At 43.3% G+C, this 25,595-nt stretch overlaps 3 protein-coding genes across 9 annotated transcripts in view; 2 read left to right on the top strand and 1 right to left on the bottom strand.

The window, feature by feature from the left end:
* The first annotated feature begins 2,825 nt into the window (after positions 1 to 2,825).
* gstt2 (glutathione S-transferase theta 2) lies at positions 2,826 to 5,933 on the top strand. Its single transcript, XM_068703058.1, has 5 exons — positions 2,826 to 3,078; positions 3,982 to 4,069; positions 4,409 to 4,559; positions 5,386 to 5,562; positions 5,649 to 5,933. Exons 1-5 carry the CDS (start codon positions 2,955 to 2,957, stop codon positions 5,793 to 5,795), a joined length of 687 nt encoding a protein of 228 aa, XP_068559159.1. The 5' UTR covers positions 2,826 to 2,954; the 3' UTR covers positions 5,796 to 5,933.
* A 1,652-nt stretch (positions 5,934 to 7,585) lies between these two features.
* chek2 (checkpoint kinase 2) lies at positions 7,586 to 15,257 on the bottom strand. Its single transcript, XM_068703028.1, has 15 exons — positions 15,168 to 15,257; positions 13,364 to 13,694; positions 13,127 to 13,251; positions 12,872 to 13,004; positions 12,693 to 12,783; positions 12,482 to 12,578; positions 11,999 to 12,052; positions 11,848 to 11,912; positions 11,406 to 11,502; positions 11,237 to 11,323; positions 10,996 to 11,159; positions 10,797 to 10,909; positions 8,061 to 8,146; positions 7,888 to 7,968; positions 7,586 to 7,806 (listed from the first exon to the last, which is right to left on the bottom strand). Exons 2-15 carry the CDS (start codon positions 13,683 to 13,685, stop codon positions 7,693 to 7,695), a joined length of 1,629 nt encoding a protein of 542 aa, XP_068559129.1. The 5' UTR covers positions 13,686 to 13,694; positions 15,168 to 15,257; the 3' UTR covers positions 7,586 to 7,692.
* Positions 15,258 to 15,297: 40 nt separating this feature from the next.
* Positions 15,298 to 25,595, top strand: part of entr1 (endosome associated trafficking regulator 1) — a 12,951-nt gene continuing 2,653 nt past the window's right edge. The window contains exons 1-9 of one of the 7 annotated variants that reach the window (XR_011102139.1): positions 15,380 to 15,469; positions 15,552 to 15,682; positions 18,312 to 18,371; positions 18,474 to 18,580; positions 18,920 to 19,073; positions 19,197 to 19,270; positions 19,360 to 19,471; positions 22,990 to 23,052; positions 25,450 to 25,559. Coding sequence is in view for 6 of the 7 variants with exons in the window: in XM_068703036.1 (XP_068559137.1) it covers positions 15,436 to 15,469; positions 15,552 to 15,682; positions 18,312 to 18,371; positions 18,474 to 18,580; positions 18,920 to 19,073; positions 19,197 to 19,270; positions 19,360 to 19,471; positions 22,990 to 23,052 (735 nt within the window). In the remaining variant the exon portion in view is untranslated. Of the gene's footprint in view, positions 15,470 to 15,536; positions 15,683 to 18,311; positions 18,372 to 18,473; positions 18,581 to 18,919; positions 19,074 to 19,196; positions 19,271 to 19,359; positions 19,472 to 22,989; positions 23,053 to 25,449; positions 25,560 to 25,595 lie in introns of all 7 variants that reach the window. The other 6 variants (XM_068703042.1, XM_068703041.1, XM_068703040.1 and 3 more) reach the window with 6 other exon arrangements.

Genomic DNA, 25,595 nt, shown 5'->3' with positions numbered 1-25,595 from the left:
CACATAAACACATGCACACACACACACACACACACACACACACACAAACACACATACAAACACACACACAGACACAGATACACACACAGATACACATACACACATATACACACGCACACACAGACACACAGACGCACACACACATATACACAAACACACACAAACATACACACACATACAGTTAGCTCCTTTTCTGTAGCTTTAGTAATGTTAGCATAGAGGAATCGAATTAGCAGCTAGCTGACAAAAGTAAAATGTAACAACTTATTATATCATGTTATATTATATTATGTTATGTTATCTTATATTATATTATGTTATGTTATTTTATATTATGTTATCTTATTTTATATTATGTTATGTTATGTTGTTATGTTATGTTATGTTATGTTGTTATGTTATTTTATGTTATGTTATTATATTATGTCATGTTATGTTATGTAATCTTATATTATGTTATATTATATTATGTTATCTTATGTTATGTTATGCTATGTTATGTTATGTTATGTTATATTATATTATGTTATCTTATTTTATATTATGTTATGTTATGTTATGCTATGTTATGTTATGTTATGTTGTTATGTTATATTATGTTATTATGTTATTTTATGTTATGTTATTTTATGTTATGTTATTATATTATGTCATGTTATGTTATGTAATATTATATTATGTTATATTATATTATGTTATCTTATGTTATGTTACGCTATGTTATGCTATGTTATGTTATATTATGTTGTTATGTTATGTTATATTATGTTATGTTATGGACTGTTGTGGACTGGGTCATGACCGAAAGAATTAGATCGCGGGTACAAGCGGCCGAAATGGGTTTCCTCAGGAGGGTGGCTGGCATCTCCCTTAGAGATAGGGTGAGAAGTTCGGTCATCCGTGAGGGACTCGGAGTAGAGACGCTGCTCCTTTGCGTGGAACGGAGCCAGTTGAGGTGGTTCGGGCATCTGGTGAGGATGCCACCTGGGCGCCTCCCTAGGGAGGTGTTCCAGGCACGACCAGCTGGGAGGAGACCCCGAGGGAGGCCCGGGACCAGGTGGAGGGACTATATCTCCAAACTGGCCTGGTAGCGCCTCGGGATCCCCCAGTCAGAGCTGGCTGATGTGGCCCGGGAAAGGGAAGTTTGGGGTCCCCTGCTGGAGCTGTTGCCCCCGCGACCCGATCACGGATAAGCGGACGAAGATGAATGAATGAATGTTGTTATGTTATGTTATGTTATGTTATGTTATGTTATGTTGTTGTTATATTATGTTATGTTATTTTATGTTATGTTATGTTATATTGTATAATATTATGTTGTTATGTCATGTTATGTTAAGTTATATTATGTTATGTTATTATATTACTTCATACTTCATAACGTTACAACTTCATTACAACTTCATAACGTTAGAACTTCATTACAACTTCATAATATTACAACTTCCTAATGTTATAACTTCATAACGTTATAACCTCATAACGTTACAACTTCATAATGTTATAACTTCATAACGTTATAACCTCATAACGTTACAACTTCATAATGTTATAACTTCATAACGTTACAACTTCATTACAACTTCATAACATTACAACTTCATTACAACTTCATAACGTTACAACTTCATTACAACTTCATAACGTTACAACTTCATTACAACTTCATAACATTACAACTTCATTACAACTTCATAATGTTATAACTTCATAACGTTACAACTTCATTACAACTTCATAACATTACAACTTCATTACAACTTCATAACGTTACAACTTCATTACAACTTCATAACATTACAACTTCATTACAACTTCATAACGTTACAACTTCATTACAACTTCATAACGTTACAACTTCATAACTTTACAACTTTATGTTAGAACTTCATAACAACTTCATAATATTACAACTTCATAACGTTACAACTTCATTACAACTTCATAACATTACAACTTCATTACAACTTCATAACGTTACAACTTCATTACAACTTCATAACGTTACAACTTCATAACTTTACAACTTTATGTTAGAACTTCATAACAACTTCATAATATTACAACTTCATAACGTTACAACTTCATTACAACTTCATAACATTACAACTTCATTACAACTTCATAACGTTACAACTTCATTACAACTTCATAACGTTACAACTTCATAACTTTACAACTTTATGTTAGAACTTCATAACAACTTCATAATATTACAACTTCATAATGTTACAACTTCATTACAACTTCATAACGTTACAATTTCATTACAACTTCATAATATTACAACTTCATAACGTTACAATTTCATTACAACTTCATAATATTACAACTTCATAATGTTACAACTTCATAACGTTATAACTTTATAACGTTACAACTTCAGTACAACTTCATAACGTTATAACTTCATAACGTTATAACTTTATACTTGTTTGAAACTCTTTATGTCACTTTTGTTTATTATTGGCTTCTCATGTTAGATGTTTGTGTTCATGTTGAGATTCTTGTAGAGGAACTTTAATTCACTGACGGTCTTTGAATTCATCGTCTGTTAATAATCATTTTAACGTTTCATGTTTGTAGACTGAACCACATTATTAATTATATTCTTATTATATAATTATATAATAATTATATTATTATTATATTATTATTATTATTATTATTATTATTATTACAATTATATTATTATTATTACTATTATTATTATTATATTATTATTATTATTACAATTATTATTATTGCTATTATTATTAATCTTTAGTCCGGACTCTGGTGCAGTGCGCGGAGCGACCATCAGGGGCGCAGCGGAGCAGCTGACGACAGGCCGACTGTCAGACAGACGGAGAAGAAGAAGAAGAAGAAGAAGAAGAAGAAGAAGAAGAAGAAGAAGAGCAGCTGTTTGTTGTTTGTCTCTCTCTCCGGTTGTTCTCCCGTTAACAGGAGTCTTCATGGCCTCGCTCCGGTTGGTGCAGGTGTACCTGGACCTGCTGTCGCAGCCCTGCAGGGCGGTGCACCTGCTGCTGAGCTGCACCGGGATCCCGCACACGGTCCACACGGTGGCCCTGAGGAAAGGTGAGGAGCGGGGAACCGGGGAACCGGACCAGGAACTGGGATTCTACCGGCCGGTCCGATAGAGACCCGGTTCCCTGTTCTCGGTAGAACCCTGGTAGTTTCTGTACTTCCGTGACGTCTGTCTGGAGAACTTTGCCCCTCGCGAGCTCTTATCAGCAGAACTCAGATTGTGACGCGTTTACATTTACACACGTGTGTGTGTGTGTGTGTGTGTGTGTGTGTGTGTGTGTGTGTGTGTGTGTGTGTGTGTGTGTGTGTGTGTGTGTCTAAAGGTAGAAAGTTCAGTGAAGAAACAAACTGAAGAACAGATCATAGTGCTGAAACTCACCAGACAGTTCTGTACTGGTTGTCTTCATGTGATGAGTTCACTGAACATCTGTTCTCTATGAACACATTTACATGAATGTATTTCTTACGAGTGACGTAGCCTCACTTCTACCATCAGTAGAGATGAGATGTGTTTATAGAGAACAGATGTTCAGTGAACACAACACATGAAGACAACCAGTACAGACGTAACACCGGCACAAACATTAAAGTACGTGATGGTCTGAGTTCTTCTTCTGTGGTTACAGTCTGGTCTGAGTTCTTCTTCTTCTGTGGTTACAGTCTGTTCTGAGTTCTTCTTTTTCTGTGGTTACAGTCTGGTCTGAGTTCTTCTTCTTCTGTGGTTACAGTCTGGTCTGAGTTCTTCTTCTGTGGTTACAGTCTGTTCTGAGTTCTTCTTCTGTGGTTACAGTCTGGTCTGAGTTCTTCTTCTGTGGTTACAGTCTGTTCTGAGTTCTTCTTCTTCTGTGGTTACAGTCTGGTCTGAGTTCTTCTTCTGTGGTTACAGTCTGTTCTGAGTTCTTCTTCTTCTGTGGTTACAGTCTGGTCTGAGTTCTTCTTCTTCTGTGTTTTCAGGAGAGAACCGAACTCCAGACTTCACAAAGATGAACCCGATGCAGAAAGTTCCGGTGATGGAGGACAACGGGTTTATACTGACGGAGAGGTATACACATACGTGTGTGTGTGTGTGTGTGTGTGTGTGTGTGTGTGTGTGTGTGTGTGTGTGTGTGTGTGTGTGTGTGTGTGTGTGTGTGTGTGTGTGTGTGTGTAGGTCACTCACTGTCCCTCAGGTTGTGGCATGTTGAATTGTGATGTCAGTGGGCGGAGCCTCTTACCTCCCACCCGAGTCCTCCTGCTGACTCTGCGGCCTGCTGGACCTCCTGGGAGTTGAATTTTTCAAAGTAAATGTTTCACATTTTAGGAGAAAGTGCATCTCTGTCTCACCTGTCTGTCTGTCTGTCTGTCTCTCTGTCTGTCTCTCTGTCTGTCTCTCTGTCTCTAGTGATGCCATCATGAAGTACCTGTCCACCAGGTACGATGTCCCTGATCACTGGTATCCACGGCAACCAGAGAGACGAGCCAGAGTAGACGAGTACACAGCGTGGCATCAAAGTAACACAAGACCTCATGCTGCTAGAGTGTTTATACTGGAGGTACTGTCTGTCTCTCTGTCTGTCTGTCTGTCTGTCTCTCTGTCTCTCTCTCTGTCTGTCTCTCTCTCTGTCTGTTTGTCTCTCTGTCTGTCTGTCTCTCTCTCTGTCTGTCTGTCTGTCTCTCTGTCTCTCTCTCTGTTATTAATTGAGTATTTATTATTTTTTTACAGTTTAATCATCATAGTGAGTAATAAAGTTTTACTGCTGCTGTTCCTTTTCAAGTAACTAGTCCCTGAATATCAATGCAGAGCTACAGTGAACACATATAAAGCAGTAGTGTGTTCACGTGAACGGAGCAGCTTAGAAAGGTTAAACGGTGAAAGTCGCGGTGAGAGGAGGAGCTTCAGAAGCTCTGACCTCATTTAAGTCATTTAGTCTTCACTGTAACTTATGATGAGGGTGGTGGACAGAACCGTTACTGTGTGTAGACGGTTAAAGAGAAAGACAAACAACAACGGTAACACATCAGACATGTCCACACATATGAAGACACACCATCACAGTCTGTCAGAGACGGGGGCCAAGACACAACCACAATAACCACAACCACCACAACAACAACAACCACAACAACCACCACAACAACAACCACCACAACAACAACAACAACAACCACCACAACAACAATACCAACAACAATCACCACAACCACAACAACAGCAACAATAACAACCACAACAACAACCACCACAACACCCACAACCACCACAACAACAACCACAACAACCTGTGTCTGTCTCCACCCGTCTGTGTCTGTCTCCCACCGTCTGTCTCCACCCGTCTGTGTCTGTCTCCCCCCGTCTGTCTCCACCCGTCTGTGTCTCAGGTGCTCCTCCCGGTCCAGACCGGCTCCCCGGTGGACGAGGTGCGTTTGGGTCGAGCTCTGTCTCAGCTGGAGGAGACCCTGGACCGACTGGAGTCCATGTTCCTGAGGAGACAGCCCTTCCTGTGCGGCGATGACATCAGCGTGGCCGACCTGCTCGCCGTCTGTGAGCTCATGCAGGTGAGAGGCTCCGATTGGTTCAGATATTGATTGTGTATAGTTGGGGGAGGGGCTTGGTTCTGAGCGTGCTCAGTATGTGCCTGCAGCCTCTGGGGGGGGGCAGAGATGTCCTGCAGCAGCGTCCTCAGCTGCAGCGCTGGAGGACCAGAGTCCGCTCGGCTGTCGGCGACGCCTTCGACCGAGCTCACGCCGTCCTGTACGCCCTGAGAGAGCGCCACGCCGCCAAGCTGTGACCTCACACAGGCCCCCCCACCTGACCGAGGGAGGAGCCAATCACGCTCCGGCGTCAGGAGATGATGTCACGAAGCTTGAACTCACGACGTGAATCAGATGTTTAAAGATCACATGAAGAAAATAAAGTTTTAAGATTCTATTGTTTGTTTATTTTGTCTCACTGTCGCTACACAACACAAACTTAGCCGAGGGCCAATCATTTAGCTGATGGTTGATTGGTTAGACAGCAGCTTGGCGTGTTTTTCCATCTCGATCAATCAGGTTGTTACGACGGCCTTTCTTAGTTACTGTTGCTAAGAGAAACATGGCGACTGTTCTGTTTAGTGTGATGGATCAGACTGCTAACGTTAGCTACACGTTAGCTACATGTTAGCTACACGTTAGCTACACGTTAGCTTTAAGTTCAGATTCAGATTCAGCTTTATTGTCATTGTACAGAGTACAGGTACTAGTACAACAAAATGCAATTTTTATGAAGGTATATTTGTGTCTTTATTACACACAAAAAATAAATTTTGAGAGCAAATTTCTCACACTGCAATCAAGAATCAAGTTTGCTAGTGAAAATATATAAACCTACAAAAATCAAAAACCTACGAGTTGAGTTTGGACGTAGTGGGTGGGGCTGAATGAACCAGGAGTTTCTATTGGTTCACTTGGCTCACTGTAAACACTGACGGGAGGTCACTGTGATGAGCGACGTGGACGTCAGTTCACATGATATTTCTCTGTTTGGTCACAATGATTTTAAATGTAGCAGCACGTCACTTTGTTCTCATGTTGTTCGTGTCGTTAAAGAACGACATGGAGGACTGCTGTGTTCACATGAAGCCTCTCTTTCTCACAAAGCTCAGGATTTAGTTAAATTGTGTCATACATGCGTAGCTAACCGTAGCTAACCTGAGCTAACATAGTCGTGCCTGAGGCTAAGTGCATGTAACGTTAGCACACAGTGGGCTAACGTTACATGCGCTTCATACGTTAACATACGTTACTCCGTTACCGGGAGCTTATAACATCACGTGTTTGTTAAAATAATCGGTTAAGTTACGTGACATTTGTAACGTTAACTGACAAACGAGCCAACGTTAGCTGATAAGCTAACTAACGTTAGCAGCAGCTCGTCTGCCTGCATCCGACCGTAGTTAAAGTAACTTTAATAACTTTAAAAACTTCACTTTCAAACCTCAGAGGTTCACTGATCTTACTGAGGTTGTGATGATTTTACAGATAATTTATGCTTCATATCATGTACATAAACGGACCAACAGGAGCTCAGGTCGACTGGTTATCAACCTGAGATATCACTTTAAGTCCGGTAACGTTACAAACTTTGACATTAATTACACGAATACACTGAATTTGAGTATTTTGCTCGTTTTGTTTTGTGAAATAAAACTAACTGTACAGTTTGTTTTATTACAGGGAGCCAGTAGCTGAGGAGAACAACTATTAGTTACATTAGATCTACTCTATTACAGTTACATTAGATCTACTCTATTACAGTTACATTAGATCTACTATATTACAGTTACATTAACTAGCTTTATGTTAGCTACACGTTAGCTTTATGTTAGCTACACGTTAGCTTTAAGTTAGCTGCACGTTAGCTAGCGGTTTGCTAACGTTCTCTTTGAACAAACGTAGCATGTCTCAGTACAACAGGAAGAGGAAGTCGACTGAGGCTCAACTGTTATTGGAGCAGAGCTAAAAGGGGCGGGGCTTACCAAGAGAAAAATAATGTAATTTGTTTCCAAAGTGAATAAGCTAAAAGCAGAAATGAACAGAGTGAAAAATATGAAGTACTTTATTAGAAGACAAACTTTATTTACAGTGTTTCAGTAGTGAACATGTGGAGTCACATGACCAGAGGAATGTGTGAATCTGATTGGTCCTCTACACTGGGGCAGGGGGCGGGGCTTGGCTCCGTTTGGCCGGATGTTCTTCGTCTCCTTCTTTGTCTCCTTCATCTCGTTCTCGTTTCCTCGTGGTGGCTGACCCCGCCTCCGGCTGGGGCAGGAGTCAGGGGCGGAGTCAGTGTTACTATGAATGAGTTTAAATGAGTGAATGAATGTGAGTGTATGTGGTTACCGTGGCAACAGCAGCAGCAGCAGCTGCAGCGTCATCAGAGGGGAACATGAGTCTGTGAGCCGTCTGCACCATCACACCATCCTGAACAGAGACAACAGTTCTCCCATCATGCACCTGGACAGTGTCTCGTGACATCATAGTGAGTCACCTCAGATGACATCATAGTGAGTTACCTGTAACCAGGGGTGCTGCAGAGCTTCCTCTATCGTCATCCTCCTCCTGGGGTCAACCACCAGCAGCTTCCTCACCATGTCCTTCGCTGTAATGTTGAAGAAAATCATCAGAACCTTCTGAACACAACACATTTGGGTTCATAAGAACAGTTTATATGACTTGTTTTGTCGAGACGTCTTCCATCGGGTAGATGTTGCGTCTCGTTCTTTGTTCTTGTGCAGCGGGACGGAGTGTCGGGGTTCCCTCAACAGAAGCCACGCTTGTGGAGGAGGAGAGAGGGAGATTGGCCTTGGCTGATAAACTAAAATGTTTAATAATGTAATGATTCAAATCGACAAGAAGAAGCAGCTGTAAGGGAGAGCGGGGGTGTGGCCGAACGCCCGGGGTGTATAAGCGACCGGTCCGTGAGTCTCTGGCTCCTCAGACCCTTTAGCTGTGATTTTAGATTCATAAATCAATAACTAATACAATCTGTTCAGAGGTTTCTAAAGAGACTCCACTTCTGTGCAGAAATCTAACATCTGACTAACAGACAATAAGTAACTGAAGAGAGTTTGAACTGGAACCGTTCAGAGGTGAAGATAATCAAGACACATTGTAACAAACAGAACCTCTCCAACAGTTCAGTGAGGTTCACACATCAACGTCTGAGTACTGCAGTACTACTGCCTGAGTATTGCAGTACTACTGCCTGAGTACCGCAGTACTACTGTCTGAGTACCGCAGTACTACTGTCTGAGTACTGGAGAAGTATGGAAACAGTACTGCAGTACTACTGCCTGAGTACTGCAGTACTACTGTCTGAGTACTGCAGTACTACTGTCTGAGTACCGGAGTACTACTGTCTGAGTACCGGAGTACGACTGCCTGAGTACCGGAGTACTACTGCCTGAGTACCGGAGTACTACTGCCTGAGTACCGCAGTACTACTGCCTGAGTACTGCAGTACTACTGTCTGAGTACTGCAGTACTGCCGTCTGAGTACCGCAGTACTACTGCCTGAGTACCGCAGTACTACTGCCTGAGTACCGCAGTACTACTGTCTGAGTACTGGAGAAGTATGGAAACAGTACTGCAGTACTACTGCCTGAGTACTGGAGAAGTATGGAAACAGTACTGCAGTACTACTGCCTGAGTACTTCAGTACTACTGTCTGAGTACCGGAGTACTACTGTCTGAGTACTGCAGTACTACTGTCTGAGTACCGGAGTACTACTGTCTGAGTACCGCAGTACTACTGTCTGAGTACTGGAGTACTACTGTCTGAATACCACAGTACTACTGTCTGAGTACCGGAGTACTACTGTCTGAGTACTGGAGAAGTATGGAAACAGTACTGCAGTAGTATTACAGTAGTATTTCAGCAATATTACAGTAGTATTGAAACAGTACTGCTGCAGTACTGTAGTAGTACCTTGATCAGAGATGTGTCTCCACTTGGAGGGGACCATGGTGAACTAGTAGTACAGTAGTATTGTAGTAGTAGTACAGTAGTAGTCGATCCTACCAGGTGACCTGGAGGGGGGCCGTGTCAGAACTACGCATGCTGACTACGGGGGTTCCTCAAGGGTCAGTCCTGGGCCCCCTTCTCTTCTCGCTCTACACAACATCTCTGGGTTCTGTTATTCGCTCGCATGACTTCTCCTACCATTGTTATGCCGATGACACCCAGCTGGTCTTGTCATTTCCCCCCGGTGACACCCAAGTGGATGACGACACACCACCTCAAGCTCAACCTGGACAAAACTGAGCTACTGTTCCTCCCGGGGAAGGGTTGCTCGCACCGGGACCTGTCCATCACCATTGATGATACCGTGGTGACGCCAACTCGGACCGCGAGGAACCTGGGTGTGACCCTGGATGACCAACTGTCATTCTCGGCAAACATTTCATCCGTTACACGCTCCTGCAGATTCCTGCTCTACAACATCAGGAGAATTCTCCTCTTCCTCACTGACGAGACGGAGCAGGTTCTCATCCAGGCTCTTGTCATCTCCCGCCTGGACTACTGACACTCTCTACTCGCCGGAGCCCCGGCGTCGGCCATCAGACCTCTGGAGCTTGTCCAGAAAGCTGCAACTTGCCTGGTGTTCAATCGCCCCAAGTTCTCCCACACAACTTCCTTTCTCCGTTCTCTACACTGGCTCCCTGTAAGAGCTCATCCAGTCTAAGACTCTGGTGCTAGAATACAGGGCAGTGAAAGGAACAGCTCCTTCATATCTCCAGACCACGGTCAAGACTTACACCCCCGCCCGACCACTTGGCTCTGCTGCCTCGGGGCGATCGGTCGCCCCGTCGCTCAGAGGTCCTGGCGGCCGATCGACCCGGTCACGGCTGTTTTCTGTCCTGACCCCACAGTGGTGGAATGAACTTCCCACTGACGTCAGGACAGCGGAGTCGCTGCCCATCTTTCATCAGGCTGAAGACCCACCTCTTCAGGAAGTGCTACCCTGAGCCTTCCACTCACCACTTATTGTATTCATACTAGCTTGTTGCACTTATTGTATTGGTATTACTTATAGCACTAACTGTTTCTCTTGTTTCTGTACTTTGGCTCTGAGTTATGCTCTGCTTCATGCTCTTAGATGCTTGTTTAAAGGAAATGTACTTATGACTTCTGGTGACTAATAGTTCTTTTGATTACCAATGTTGATGCACTTATTGTAAGTCGCTTTGGATAAAAGCGTCTGCTAAATGACTGTAGTGTAATGTAATGTAATGTACTGTAGTAGTACCTTGATCAGAGATGTGTCTCCACTTGGAGGGGACCATGGTGAACTCTCCATCAATGATCTGCTCTGTGATCGATCGACCAAAACTTTCATGGAAAGGTGGATAACCACACAGACTGAGAGACAGACAGGTAGAGAGACAGACAGGTTAACTCCAGAGGACAACAGACAGACAGGTAGACAATGTGAGACAGGAGCCTACCAGACAAAGAGCAGGACTCCGAGGCTCCAGGCGTCCACAGCCAGACTGTACCCGGTGGTGGAGGCCTGAGTGAAGACCTCCGGAGCCAGATAGGACGGGGTCCCACACAGAGTCCTCATCAACAGGGTCTCCTCCAGGATCCTGGACTGGTTGAAGTCCGTCACCTGAGAGACAGACAGACAGACAGATAGTGATGATGACGGTGGTGGGGATGATGTCAAGATGATGAAGATGAGAGTACCTTGATGAGACAGACGTCGTCCTGAGAGGACAGAAGGATGTTCTCTGGTTTCAGGTCTCTGTGGATGATCCCCTTACTGTGGAGGTACTACACACACACACACACACACACACACACACATTAAAACATGTTCATATTTCTATATCTTCACCTTTAATAAACGTTGTACCTGAACAGCTTTCAGCATCTGATAGAAATAAAGTTTAGTGACGGATTCATCGAGCTGATGAGACTTTATTCTGTGGAACAACTCTCCTCCCTCCATCCTGAGAGACAGACAGGACAGAGACAGACAGGAGACAGACAGGAGAGAGAGACAGACAGACAGGTGTGAATGTCTCGTCATAACATGACATAAATATAATATATATATTATTATTATTATATATATAAAATATATTATTATATATATACAATATATTATTATTATTATTATATATACATAATATATATTATTATATATATACAATGTATTATTATATATATATATATATATATATATATATATATATACACACAATATATTATTATTATTATTATATATATAATATATATTATTCAATATATAAATAATATTATTATTATATATATATGATCAGAGTTGGACTCACAGCTCCAACACGATGTAATAACTGTCCTCCGTCTGATAGAAGTCCTCTGTCTTTATGAGACAAGGCTGCAGGACACAAGGAGAGGAGATGAGGAGTTAATCATGGTATTAATCATTAACGGTCGTCTCTTCTTCGTTGGTGTCGGACTCACGTGGTCGACTCTCTGCAGGATCTCGATCTCCGTCTGAGCGTTCCGGGTTGCCGTCTGTGATTGGACCAAAACAAACACATCACATGATCACCATGCTAGTCTGCCATTGGTCCAGAGGGACATCAATGAGTCCCTCATGTTTAAGACGCCATGTTTGTAGTTTTCTCTGGGTTTGTTTCCTTCTAACTTCTGCTAGCAGGAAGGAAACAAGGGAAGGAAGGACAGCTCTCAGCCAATCACAGAGCAGAAGAGAGGACTCACCCCTTCAGCCAATCAGAAAGCAGAAGAGAGGACTCACCCCTTCAGCCAATCAGAGAGCAGAAGAGAGGACTCACCCCTTCAGCCAATCAGAGAGCAGAAGAGAGGACTCACCCCTTCAGCCAATCAGAGAGCAGAAGAGAGGACTCACCCCTTCAGCCAATCAGAGAGCAGAAGAGAGGACTCACCCCTTCAGCCAATCAGAGAGCAGAAGAGAGGACTCACCCCTTCAGACTGGAAGTTCTTCTTGTTGATTATTTTCACAGCGAACTTCCTGCAGGACGATCTCTCAAAGGCCAGTTTGACTTCACCACACACTCCTCTGTAACACACACACACACACACACACACACACACACACACACACACACACACACACTCAGCATGTCAAGGAGCAGGAAGTGACATCACAGCGGCGTCTCCGTGTCAGACTCACGTGCCGATGCGTCGAGTCAGCAGATATTTCTCCTGCAGCTCTTTGGGTAAAGTGGACTGATGGTCCGACATCAGATCGATGAACACAAACACTGCAGACAGACAGACGGGCAGACAGACGGGCAGCGTGAGGTGAGACGTGCTGCTAACAGCCGACTGACCTCTGGAGACGTCTCACACCTTTGTTCCGCTGCTCGGCCAATGAGATCACAGCGTTGTTGACCAGAGGAAGCTTCTTGTCTTTACCGATACGGAGACCGTCAACAAACGTCCCGTTGTTACTGAAGTCCACCACGAACACCTCACTGCCCTCCTGGGGGGGGGAAGAGAGAGAGAGAGAGAGAGAGAGAGATTCCTGTCAGAGTCTAAAGTCACATCATCATCAATGAATAATATAAATATATTATCATAATGAATATACAGGAAGTGACTCACTCTGTAGACCCTGAAGTGTTTCTTACTGTAGATTCTGAACTTTTTGGATCGAAGCTCATTCGGATCATTCAGAACATAATTACACCGAGAGTCTCGTCCAAACAGGTACTGGTCCTCAAAACAGTCTGTCAACAAAGGACACCATATGAGAACCAGGACTATCTGGACACCACTTTAACTTCAGGGCTCAGACCCGGGTATCAGGTCTAGTTTAAGCATGTTAGCATGTGGACTCACCGAGGCTCCTGAAGCCCGGGGCCATGGGCAGCAGGCGGCCCCAGGGTTGTGGTTCAGGCTCCTCGGGGACGGAGGACAGGGTGACGGGGATGGTGTCCACGCTGCTCAGGGTCCCAGACCCACTGGAGGACTGGCTGGCCGAGGTCGGACCGCTGGAAGAACTGGAACCGGGCTGGGACTTGGACTGGACCTGGGATGGGGACTGGGTGGACTGGGCCTGGGATGGGGACTGGGCCTGGGATGGGGACTGGGTGGACTGAGCCTGGGCTGGGGACTGGGTGGACTGGGGCTGCCCCCCCTCAGGTGGAATCTCTTCAGACATTGTCCAGCTCTGCAGATTGGACACATGAGGTCATACTGGTCATAGTGGTCTTACTGGTCATAGTAGTCTTACTGGTCTTACTGGTCATAGTGGTCTTACTGGTCATAGTGGTCTTACTAGTCATAGTAGTCATAGTGGTCTTACTGGTCATAGTGGTCATACTGGTCATAGCTGTCTTACTGGTCATAGCAGTCTTACTGGTCTTAGTGGTCATACTGGTCATAGCTGTCTTACTGGTCATAGCGGTCTTACTGGTCATAGCGGTCTTACTAGTCTTAGTGGTCATACTGGTCATAGCAGTCTTACTGGTCATACTGGTCTTACTGGTCATACTGGTCATAGTGGTCTTACTGGTCATAGTGGTCTTACTGGTCATACTGGTCGTTGTTGTTTAATGTTGTTGTTCGACGTTGTTCGACGTTATTGTTCAACGTTACTATTTAACGTTATTGTTTGCCGTTGTTGTTCGCCGTTATTGTTCAACGTTACTGTTTAACATTATTGTTCGCCGTTGTTGTTCACCGTTATTGTTCAACGTTATTGTTCGCCGTTATTGTTCAACGTTACTGTTTAACGTTATTGTTCGCCGTTGTTGTTCGACGTTATTGTTCGACGTTATTGTTCGCCGTTGTTGTTCACCGTTATTGTTCAACGTTATTGTTCGCCGTTATTGTTCAACGTTATTGTTCAGTGTTATTGTTCAACGTTATTATTTAACGTTATTGTTTGACATTGTTGTTTGACGTTGTTGTTTAATTAACGTTGTTGTTTAACTTTGTTGTTTGACGTTATTGTTTGACGTTGTTGTTTAATGTTATTGTTTAACGTTATTGTTTGACGTTGTTGTTTAACATTATTGTTGTTGTTTAACGTTATTGTTTAACATTATTGTTTAACGTTATTGTTTGACATTATTGTTTGACATTGTTGTTTGACGTTGTTGTTTGAAGTTGTTGTTTGACGTTATTGTTTGACGTTATTGTTTAATGTTATTGTTCGCCATGACAAATTCCTTGTAGGTGCAAACTTCCTTGGCAATAAACGGTTCTGGTTCTGGTTCAACCACAGACAGTCTTCGGTCACATCCGGTACACTGAACACATGTCCCCGTTAAATTAGATCACTTTTTGAATGGAGTTTGTTTTTTGTTTTTTTTCCCACTCACTCACACACACACACACACACACACACACACACACACACACACACACACACACACACACACACACATCGATGCAGCTAAAGACTGATCCGGGACCAGAACCAGTTCTCTAGCCCCGCCCACCAGCTGTCAATCACAGCCGGATGAGGAGACCCATATAAAACCTGGATAAGAACCACAACAGGCGAACCCGGTTTGACATCCGGCTCCAGACCCGCAGAGCTGCAGAGCTGCTTTAAATCCCCACCAAGACGAGCCAGGCCGAACCGGGCTAAACCGGACTAAACCGGACTAAACCGGGCTCATGCACTAACACTCACCGGAGGGGATCCGCAGCGCTGGACCGGGACACGTGGAGAAGAAACGCCTATCTTTATTTTTTCCTTCTTCTTCTACCGTCTTCTTCCTCCTGCGTCACGTGACCGTCTCAGCCAATGAGAAGATAGAAGGTCGGTCACGTGAGTTTCAGAGCTGTCGCGTGTGTGTGCTTCCGGGTTCAGTTTTTTTAGTCCTGCTGGAGGAGAGACACACGGCGGGAAAGACGTGACGATCGATGACGATCAGTAAGTGACGCAGCTGTGTGACGTCATGTCCAAACAGAAGAGTCTGATCATCACAGACGGTATGACGATTGTTATTGTTATGATAGTCAGCTGATCTCACGTCGTCATCATGTGATCTGACTTGAGGTCTGACCTCCTCAGCAGAGGAGCAGCTGGACTCTGAGGACCAGGACCTGAACCAGGACCTGAACCCGTTCTCCTTCAGAGAGTTCCTACGCTGGAAGAACCAGGACCCAGAACAAGACCTGGACCAGGAGCAGACTGGCAGCAAGGTAGTCCAGCTACAGAGGAAGAAGAAGAAGAAGAAGGGAGGCGTGTCCTTTTAATAGCGGTCTATCTCTGTCTCTCTCTGTCTCTCTCTCTCTGTCACTGTCTCTCTCTCTCTCTGTCTCTGTCTCTCTCTCTCTGTCTCTGTCTATGTCTCTCTCTGTCTCTGTCTCTGTCTCTCTCTCTCTCAATTCAATTTCAATTTTCAATTTCAATAGCTTTATTGGCATGAAAGTTTAGAAACAGTATTGCCAAAGCATCAACAAAAATAAACATACAATAATATTAATACACAATAACATTAATATACAATATCATTAATATAACATCTAGATTGATTATTAATTACATACGTACAGTGTGTGTGTGTGTGTGTGTGTGTGTGTGTGTGTGTGTGTGTCACTCACTGTCCCTCATGTTGTGACATGTTAGGACATATTGGGCAGCTAGATACTTCCTATCTCCTTCTCCTAGGAGTATTTTTAATTTTGAGTTGTTATTACATGTTTTAAAATCTGAAATTACAGAGTTGAATTTGTTAAAGTAAAAATTCCTAATTTGATTGAACGCTTCACATTTTAGGAGGAAGTGCATCTCTGTCTCGGTCTCACCTGTCCCACAGTGACCACACGTTCTGTTCTCTTTTGGTGTCCATGTCTTCTTGTGTCTTCCTCTTTCTATTTCCAGTGTGTGGTCACTGAGCCTGTACCTGGTGAGGATCTGTCTCTGCTGTCTCTCTCTGACAGTAGAGACATATTCTGACTCTTCATAATGTCTCTCTGTCTCTCTCTGTACCTGGTGAGGATCTGTCTCTGTTGTCTCTCTCTGACAGTAGAGACATATTCTGACTCTTCATAATGTCTCTCTGTCTCTCTCTGTACCTGGTGAGGATCTGTCTCTGCTGTCTCTCTCTGACAGTAGAGACATATTCTGACTCTTCATAATGTCTCTCTGTCTCTCTCTGTACCTGGTGAGGATCTGTCTCTGTTGTCTCTCTCTGACAGTAGAGACATATTCTGACTCTTCATCAGATAACATTCTAGTCTACTTTGTCTTTTGGTTTCTTCCTTCCAGTGCTCCAGATAGGTTTCTTTACATCGTGTTATAATGCGTTTCACTCTGATTGGTGTTTGGAGAGCGGTGTTGTTGTGAGACTGGTCCCGGTGTGTCTGAGAGGAGGCAGTTAGTCTCAGCACCAGCTGACATAGGGGACTCTTCTCTGGGCTCAGCTCTTGGGTCTGGAGGGCTTTGGAGTGGAGGGTGTGTAGGGGGCTGGATTTAAGGTGATTGAAGAATGTGAGTGCTCTCTTCTGAATGTTAATGATCAGTGGGAGTCTGCCTAGTTCTGCTCTACATGCATTTGTTGGTGTGTTTCTGTGTACGTGTAGAATGTATCTGCAGAATTCTGCGTGTAGAGATTCTGTTGGGTGTTTGTCCCAGCGGGTGTAGATGTGGTGACTGAGTGGACCCCATACTTCACTACCATACAGCGCAATGGGCTGGATGACACTGTCAAAGATTTTGAGCCAGATTTTAATTGGGATTTGAAAATTATAGAATTTTCTCTTAATTGCATGAAGAGCTCTTGGAGCTTTTTCTTTTAGTGCATTCACTGCCATGTTGAAGCTCCCTGATGCTGTGATGGTTAAACCCAGGTAGCTATAACTCATACTGTGTTCAATCACCTTAGTATTTATGCTAAACTGGTATTTGTTCTCCTGACATCTGGGGCGTTTTTGAAAAATCATGACATTAGTTTTCTTCATATTTACTGCCAGGGCCCAGTTGTGACAGAACTGTTCTACTATGTCCAGCTGTTGCTGTAGTCCCTGTTCAGTAGGAGACAGTAGAACCAGGTCATCTGCATAAAACAGACACTTCACCTCTCTATCGAGGAGGGAGAGCCCAGGAGCAGCACACTGATCACACTGAACAGCAAGTTCATTTATATATATGTTGAATAAAGTTGGACTTAAATTGCAGCCTTGACGAACATCTCTTTTCTGGGTAAAGAAGTCAGTTTGTTTGTCTTCAATTTTCACAGCACATCTATTTTCTAAGTACATTGATTTGACCAGATCATATATTTTGCCCCCTATCCCACATTGTAGAAGTCTGTAATAGAGCCCTTCATGCCAAATAGAGTCAAAAGCTTTCTTGAAATCAATAAAGCAAGAGAATATTTTACCATTTTTAGTTTGGTGTACATGTTTGTTAATTAAAGTGTGAAGGGTATACACATGGTCCGTGGGTCGGTGTTTTGGGAGGAAGCCTATTTGATTTTTACTCAAGATGGAATGTTCGTCAAGGAAATGCAGCATTCTTTTATTGATAATGCTACAGAATAGTTTACAGAGACAGCAGCTGACACAGATGCCTCGGTAGTTATTAGGGTCTGATTTGTCCCCACTCTTGTGAATGGGGGAAATGAGTCCTTTGCTCCAGATGTCAGGAAAATATCCTGTCTGTAAGATGATGTTGAACAGCTTCAACACTGCGCCCTGCATCTCTGGGGTGCTGCATTTGATCATTTCTCTTTCTCTCTCTCTCTGTCTCTCTCTCTCTCTCTCTATCTGTGTCTCTCACTTTCTGTCTCTGTCTCTCTCTCTCTGTCTCTGTCTCTCTGTCTCTCAGAGGTTGCTGGACGTTGAGGTCCGGACCTGTTTCTTCTCTGAGCCGTCTCTGGCTCCACAGGTACATCAGTGACATCATCGCTGACGTCATCATGTTCCACCTGCACCTGTCTGGTCTCAGTGATGATGTCATGTCGTTTGTTACTAAATGTCGTCCAATCAGGAAGAGGAGGAGGCGGGGTGGGGGCGGAGCTTCCAGTCAGGTGTAGACAGCACATCGTCCCTCTGCACAGAGGAGGAGGAGGAGGAGGAGGAGGAGGAGGAGACCAGGTGAGTCCTTCTGTTCACTAATTGGTTGGTTTCTGCCTCGTTAGAGGCGGAGCTTAAAGCTGGTTGTTCACGCTGCGTTCATGTCGGATCGTAGATCACGTGAGTTTCTAACGTCTTTACTGTGGCGGGGACAAACCGAAGCGGTTCAGTCTGATCCGGACTGAGACCACCATGAGGACCAGGTTCTACACCTGCAGTCATGATGCTTTGTGCAGACCCTGAAACCCTGAGACCCTCAGGGTTCTGGGTTCTATGGTTAGGGTTCTGGTCTGTGATTCTTCGGTTTCAGACCGGATCAGTAGTGATGCAGACCTTTTCAATCATTTCCGAATTAATCAGGTTCTCCTCCAGACCTGAAGTCCAGCAGGGAGCAGGAGGAGGAGGAGCAGGAGGAGGAGAGAACTATGAAGGAGACGATGAGACCTCTGTTGCTGAAGCAGTCACCTCCTGCAGGAGGAGGAGCAGCAGGAGCAGCCAGATCCAGATCCAGCAGGTCAGAGTCTGTAGATGTTTCTGAGGCTCAGATGTCTGTCTCTCTGCCTGTCTCTCATATGTGTGTGTGTGTGTGTGTGTGTGTGTGTGTGTGTGTGTGTGTGTGTGTGTGTGTGTGTGTCAGTTGAAGGAGGAGAACATGTCCTTGAGGAGGTCCATCATGGAGCTGCAGAGGAGATCAGATGCTAACGAGCGCAGGTTAGCATCATCAACCAATCGCAGCGCAGCATCGAGCAGAGAGGCTGTCAGTGAGTATTTACCCATCATGCATCTGTTCTGCTCCTCAGGGTGGGGGAGCTGTCGGAAGAGCTGGTCCAGAGGAGGCGTCGGGAGGAGAAGGAGGCTCAGGATCTGGAGAGCATGGTTCACTCTGTGGAGCAGAACCTCCACCTGATGACCGTGAGAACACTGTTCCTTTAAGACAGGGGTCCTTTTCTCTTCTGTGATGGGGGCCGGGGTCAGTTTGTAACAGAAAAAGTGTGACGATCGCAGGGGTGCCGAAATGTAAACATTTATTGTTTTCCAGAAAGCCACACATAACCAAATATTAATAACCCTCTCTGGGATCTTCACAGAAAAAAAGTCCATTTAACATTAACTTTCTGTTGCGCCGTGCACAATCTTAACAGGTAAAAGTTTAGCTTAGTTGTCAGAGCAGAATCTCTTACTCACATGACTCCTATGAGCAGTCTCTCAAAGTTCTTGTGTTCCTTCCTTATAATCCTTTTGTAGGTTCCAGTAGGCTTGTAGACGCCGCTGTTTGCAGCTCTCTCTCATCAACTTCCCTGTGAAAACCACAAAGCAAGCAGGCTGAGAAACCCAACTAAGTGACACAGCACAATACGTTTCACTACCGGTATGGTTGTAGAGATGGATTTTATCCCAGTAGATTTTATTATGATTAAATTTGTTTATACTCAGAATGACTCATTCAAGTCAGAAACGTGAGCTTACCTATGTATGTTCATCAGTGTGAACTGTGGGCCTGCATCTGGCTGGTGAGAAGTTGAATGTCAGGTTCCATTTTAGTCACAGCCAGTCTCAAACACCGATGCAGATGTTCATCTGTCAATCTTGATCTCGTCGGAGTTTTCGGGTGTTTCATGTGTGAAAAGGTTTGCTCGCAGATATACGAGCTGCCAAAAAGTGTAAACATCTTCATTGCGTGTTTTTGTATGTTAGGGTACGTGTCGTTTGGGAGGGCGGCATAGAAGTCAATGAGACTGTTGGACTTGAGTGCGTCTTTCAGAACATCACAGTTCTGTAACTCGGCCAACTCAAACTGATAAGAAGGCTGGGCTTCATCGATGTCGGCAAGAAAGTGGTTCTGGAAAAGACGGATTTCTTTTGCATTAACGTGTAGAACTCCACCTTCAGCATTTCCAGCGCTTCCACACATTTTTCAGCTGGGAACGGGACCGCTGGGTTCTCTGCAGAGAGGTTTTGGGTAGCAGGGAGATGGATCAAGTTGTGATTTTTCACTTGTTCCAAAAGCAGCGCAAGTTTCACCTCAAATGCTTTCATGTGAGAATACATGTCGCAAATGAGTTTCCCCTGGCCTTGTAGCTGCAAGTTAAGGCTGTTCAGCATTTCTGTCACGTCTGTTAAAAATGCGAGGTGCCATTTCCATTCTGGGTCGATCAGCTCTGGGACCGTTTTATCTTTTGAATGAAGAAATGCGTTAATTTCGGGTAGCAGCTCGTAAAAACGCCTCAAAACTCTGCCCCGGCTCAACCATCGGACCTCTGTGTGGTACAGCGCATCGCCGTGCGCAGACTCCAGTTCAGACAGGAATTGTTGGAACTGCCTGTGTCTAAGTCCCATTGCTCTGATGAAGTTTATGCATGACACCACAACCTTCATGACAGAATCCCACTTCAACACTTTGCAGCACAGTGCTTGCTGGTGAATTAGGCAGTGGACTTGCAGCGGGGCGGCGAGACCCCGTTCTTCCATCTCCCGGTTCATGCGTCCTATTAGACCCCGAGACGCGCCCACCATACTAGGAGCCCCGTCGGTCGTGATGCTGGCAAGCTTTGACCAGTCTAGGTCCAACCCTTCCATGGTTTGCCATACTTTGCCGAAAATATCCTCCCCCGTTGTAGTCCCTTTGAGACTTTGGAGGGCTGCCAGCTCCTCGCACATCTCAAAGTTTGCGCGAACTCCACGAATGAAAATGAGCAGCTGCGCTGTGTCTTGCACGTCCGTGCTCTCATCCAGTGCTAATGAAAACAAGTCAAATTCTTTCGTCTTCTGCTGCAGCTGGGCATATACATTACCCCCGATTTCTTCAATACGTCTGGTGATTGTACTCGCCGACAGACTCGCGGCATTAAAGACATCTTTCTTCTCGGGACACACCTCTTCCGCGACGGCATTCAAACATTTCTTGACAAACTCTCCATCAGTGAAAGGTTTACCGCTGCTTGCTATCAGTTGAGCAACCCGAAAGCTGGCCCGACCGGATGACTGCTTCAGCTGAGCTAACGGTCCACTTTTTAGCTGTGAGAGTTTGTCCGCTCGCATTTGGTCTTGCAAGTTATCATACTTGTCTTTGTGACGGGACTCATAGTGTCGGCGCTGATTGTATTCTTTGAATACCGCCACCGCCTCTTGACAGATGAGACAAACGGCCTTTTCTTTGCATTGAACAAAAAAATAATCGTTTGCCCACTGCAGGTTAAATACCCTGCATTCTGAATCAATTTTTCTCTTACCTAACCTTTTCGCCATTGTTCCGTTCTATTTGACAGGGGCTAGTCTAGGATTTGCGTGGCCAGACTGAAAAAAAAATCATAATGCGTCTCTGGTATTGTTCAGGGGGCCGGGCCAAATGTGGAGGCGGGCCGTATCCGGCCCGCGGGCCTTAGTTTGGGGACCACTGCTTTAAGAGACCTGAGGAGGCCTCACTTCCTGTTTACTGTCTATCGATTCAATTCAAAGAAACTTAATTGACATCAAAGAATTCAAACACAAACTTAATACGAGTATAATGAATGTAATATCTCCAACTTTATCCGTCTCTCTCCCTGCCTGTCTGTCTCTCTCCCTGCCTGTCTCTCTCTCTGCCTGTCTCTCTCCCTGTCTGTCTCTCTCCCTGCCTGTTTCTCTCCCTGCCTGTCTCTCTCTCTGCCTGTCTCTCTCCCTGCCTGTCTCTCTCCCTGCCTGTCTTTCTCTCTGCCTGTCTCTCTCCCTGCCTGTCTCTCTCTCTGCCTGTCTCTCTCCCTGCCTGTCTCTCTCTCTGCCTGTCTCTCTCTCTGCCTGTCTCTCTCCCTGTCTGTCTCTCTCCCTGCCTGTCTCTCTCTCTCTCTGCCTGTCTCTCTCTCTGCCTGTCTCTCTCCCTGCCTGTCTCTCTCTCTCCCTGCCTGTCTCTCTCTCTGCCTGTCTCTCTCCCTGCCTGTCTCCCTCCCTGCCTGTCTCTCTCTCTGCCTGTCTCTCTCCCTGCCTGTCTCTCTCTCTGCCTGTCTCTCTCCCTGTCTGTCTCTCTCCCTGCCTGTCTCTCTCTCTCTCTGTCTCTCTCTCTCTCTGCCTGTCTCTCTCCCTGCCTGTCTCTCTCCCTGCCTGTCTCTCTCTCTCCCTGCCTGTCTCCCTCCCTGCCTGTCTCTCTCTCTGCCTGTCTCTCTCCCTGCCTGTCTCTCTCCCTGCCTGTCTCTCTCTCTGCCTGTCTCTCTCCCTGTCTGTCTCTCTCCCTGCCTGTCTCTCTCTCTCTCTGCCTGTCTCTCTCTCTGCCTGTCTCTCTCCCTGCCTGTCTCTCTCTCTCCCTGCCTGTCTCTCTCTCTGCCTGTCTCTCTCCCTGCCTGTCTCCCTCCCTGCCTGTCTCTCTCCCTGCCTGTCTCTCTCTCTGCCTGTCTCTCTCTCTGCCTGTCTCTCTCTCTGCCTGTCTCTCTCCCTGCCTGTCTCTCTCTCTCTGTATACAGAAGCGAGCGTTGAAAGCAGAGGGCTGTGTTTCCAAACTGAAGGTGGAGCTTCAGCAGCTTCAGGTGAGATCAACAGACAGCATATCTCAGATCTGTTTTTTACTACAAACTATACTATGACTATTTACTACAAACTATACTATGACTATTTACTACAAACTATACTATGACTATTTACTACAAACTATACTGTGACTATTTACTACAAACTATACTGTGACTATTTACTACAAACTATACTATGAATATTTACTACAAACTATACTATGACTTTTTACTACAAACTATACTGTGACTATTTACTACAAACTATACTATGACTATTTACTACAAACTATACTATGACTATTTACTACAAACTATACTATGACTTTTTACTACAAACTATACTATGACTATTTACTACAAACTATACTATGACTATTTACTACAAACTATACTATGACTTTTTACTACAAACTATACTATGACTTTTTACTACAAACTATACTATGACTATTTCCTACAAACTATACTATGACTATTTACTACAAACTATACTATGACTTTTAACTACAAACTATACTATGACTATTTACTACAAACTATACTATGACTATTTACTACAAACTATACTATGACTATTTACTACAAACTATACTATGACTTTTTACTACAAACTATACTATGACTATTTACTACAAACTATACTATGACTATTTACTACAAACTATACTGTGACTATTTACTACAAACTATACTGTGACTATTTACTACAAACTATACTGTGAATATTTACTACAAACTATACTATGACTTTTTACTACAAACTATACTGTGACTATTTACTACAAACTATACTATGACTATTTACTACAAACTATACTATGACTATTTACTACAAACTATACTATGACTTTTTACTACAAACTATACTATGACTATTTACTACAAACTATACTATGACTATTTACTACAAACTATACTATGACTTTTTACTACAAACTATACTATGACTATTTACTACAAACTATACTATGACTATTTACTACAAACTATACTATGACTATTTACTACAAACTACTATGACTATTTACTACAAACTATACTATGACTATTTACTACAAACTATACTATGACTATTTACTACAAACTATACTATGACTATTTACTACAAACTATACTATGACTTTTTACTACAAACTATACTATGACTATTTATTACAAACTATACTATGACTATTTACTACAAACTATACTATGACTATTTACTACAAACTATACTATGACTATTTACTACAAACTATACTATGACTTTTAACTACAAACTATACTATGACTATTTACTACAAACTATACTATGACTATTTACTACAAACTATACTATGACTATTTACTACAAACTATACTATGACTTTTTACTACAAACTATACTATGACTATTTACTACAAACTATACTATGACTATTTACTACAAACTATACTGTGACTATTTACTACAAACTATACTGTGACTATTTACTACAAACTATACTATGACTATTTACTACAAACTATACTATGACTTTTTACTACAAACTATACTGTGACTATTTACTACAAACTATACTGTGACTATTTACTACAAACTATACTATGACTATTTACTACAAACTATACTATGACTTTTTACTACAAACTATACTGTGACTATTTACTACAAACTATACTGTGACTATTTACTACAAACTATACTATGACTTTTTACTACAAACTATACTATGACTATTTACTACAAACTATACTATGACTATTTACTACAAACTATACTATGACTATTTACTACAAACTACTATGACTATTTACTACAAACTATACTATGACTATTTACTACAAACTATACTATGACTATTTACTACAAACTATACTATGACTATTTACTACAAACTATACTATGACTTTTTACTACAAACTATACTATGACTATTTACTACAAACTATACTATGACTATTTACTACAAACTATACTATGACTATTTACTACAAACTATACTATGACTTTTAACTACAAACTATACTATGACTTTTTACTACAAACTATACTATGACTATTTACTACAAACTATACTATGACTATTTACTACAAACTATACTATGACTATTTACTACAAACTATACTGTGACTATTTACTACAAACTATACTATGACTATTTACTACAAACTATACTATTACTATTTACTACAAACTATACTATGACTATTTACTACAAACTATACTATGACTATTTACTACAAACTATACCATGACTATTTACTACAAACTATACTATGACTACTTTTTAATCCGGCCCGTCGAATGTTGGTACATAATTGTCCAAATTATAGTAAAGGCCGCATTCATTTAGCCTTTTTCCTGCAATACCCGGCGTTTCAGTAGACCCCACTAGATGACACAGTGGACCTTTGCTGGAGTCTGGTCTGTTCTCTCTGTTGGTTCTTAGCAGTCACGAGGTGTCCTTCCCTGGTTCGCCCAGTGTCCGTGATACTCACCTTGCCACCTCATTGAGTCCTTCTGGAACAATGAGCGGACCAAAGAAAAGAACAGTCCACAGTGAGTGCCGAGTGTTTAATGAGGAGTGGACAGCTA

Source organism: Cebidichthys violaceus, unplaced genomic scaffold (genome assembly GCF_023349555.1).
Source record: "Cebidichthys violaceus isolate CVI_PGR_0920_01 unplaced genomic scaffold, fCebVio1.0.p SCAF_9, whole genome shotgun sequence".
Classification (NCBI taxonomy): Eukaryota; Metazoa; Chordata; class Actinopteri; order Perciformes; family Stichaeidae; genus Cebidichthys; species Cebidichthys violaceus.
This window is presented reverse-complemented; position numbering and strand designations above follow the sequence as displayed.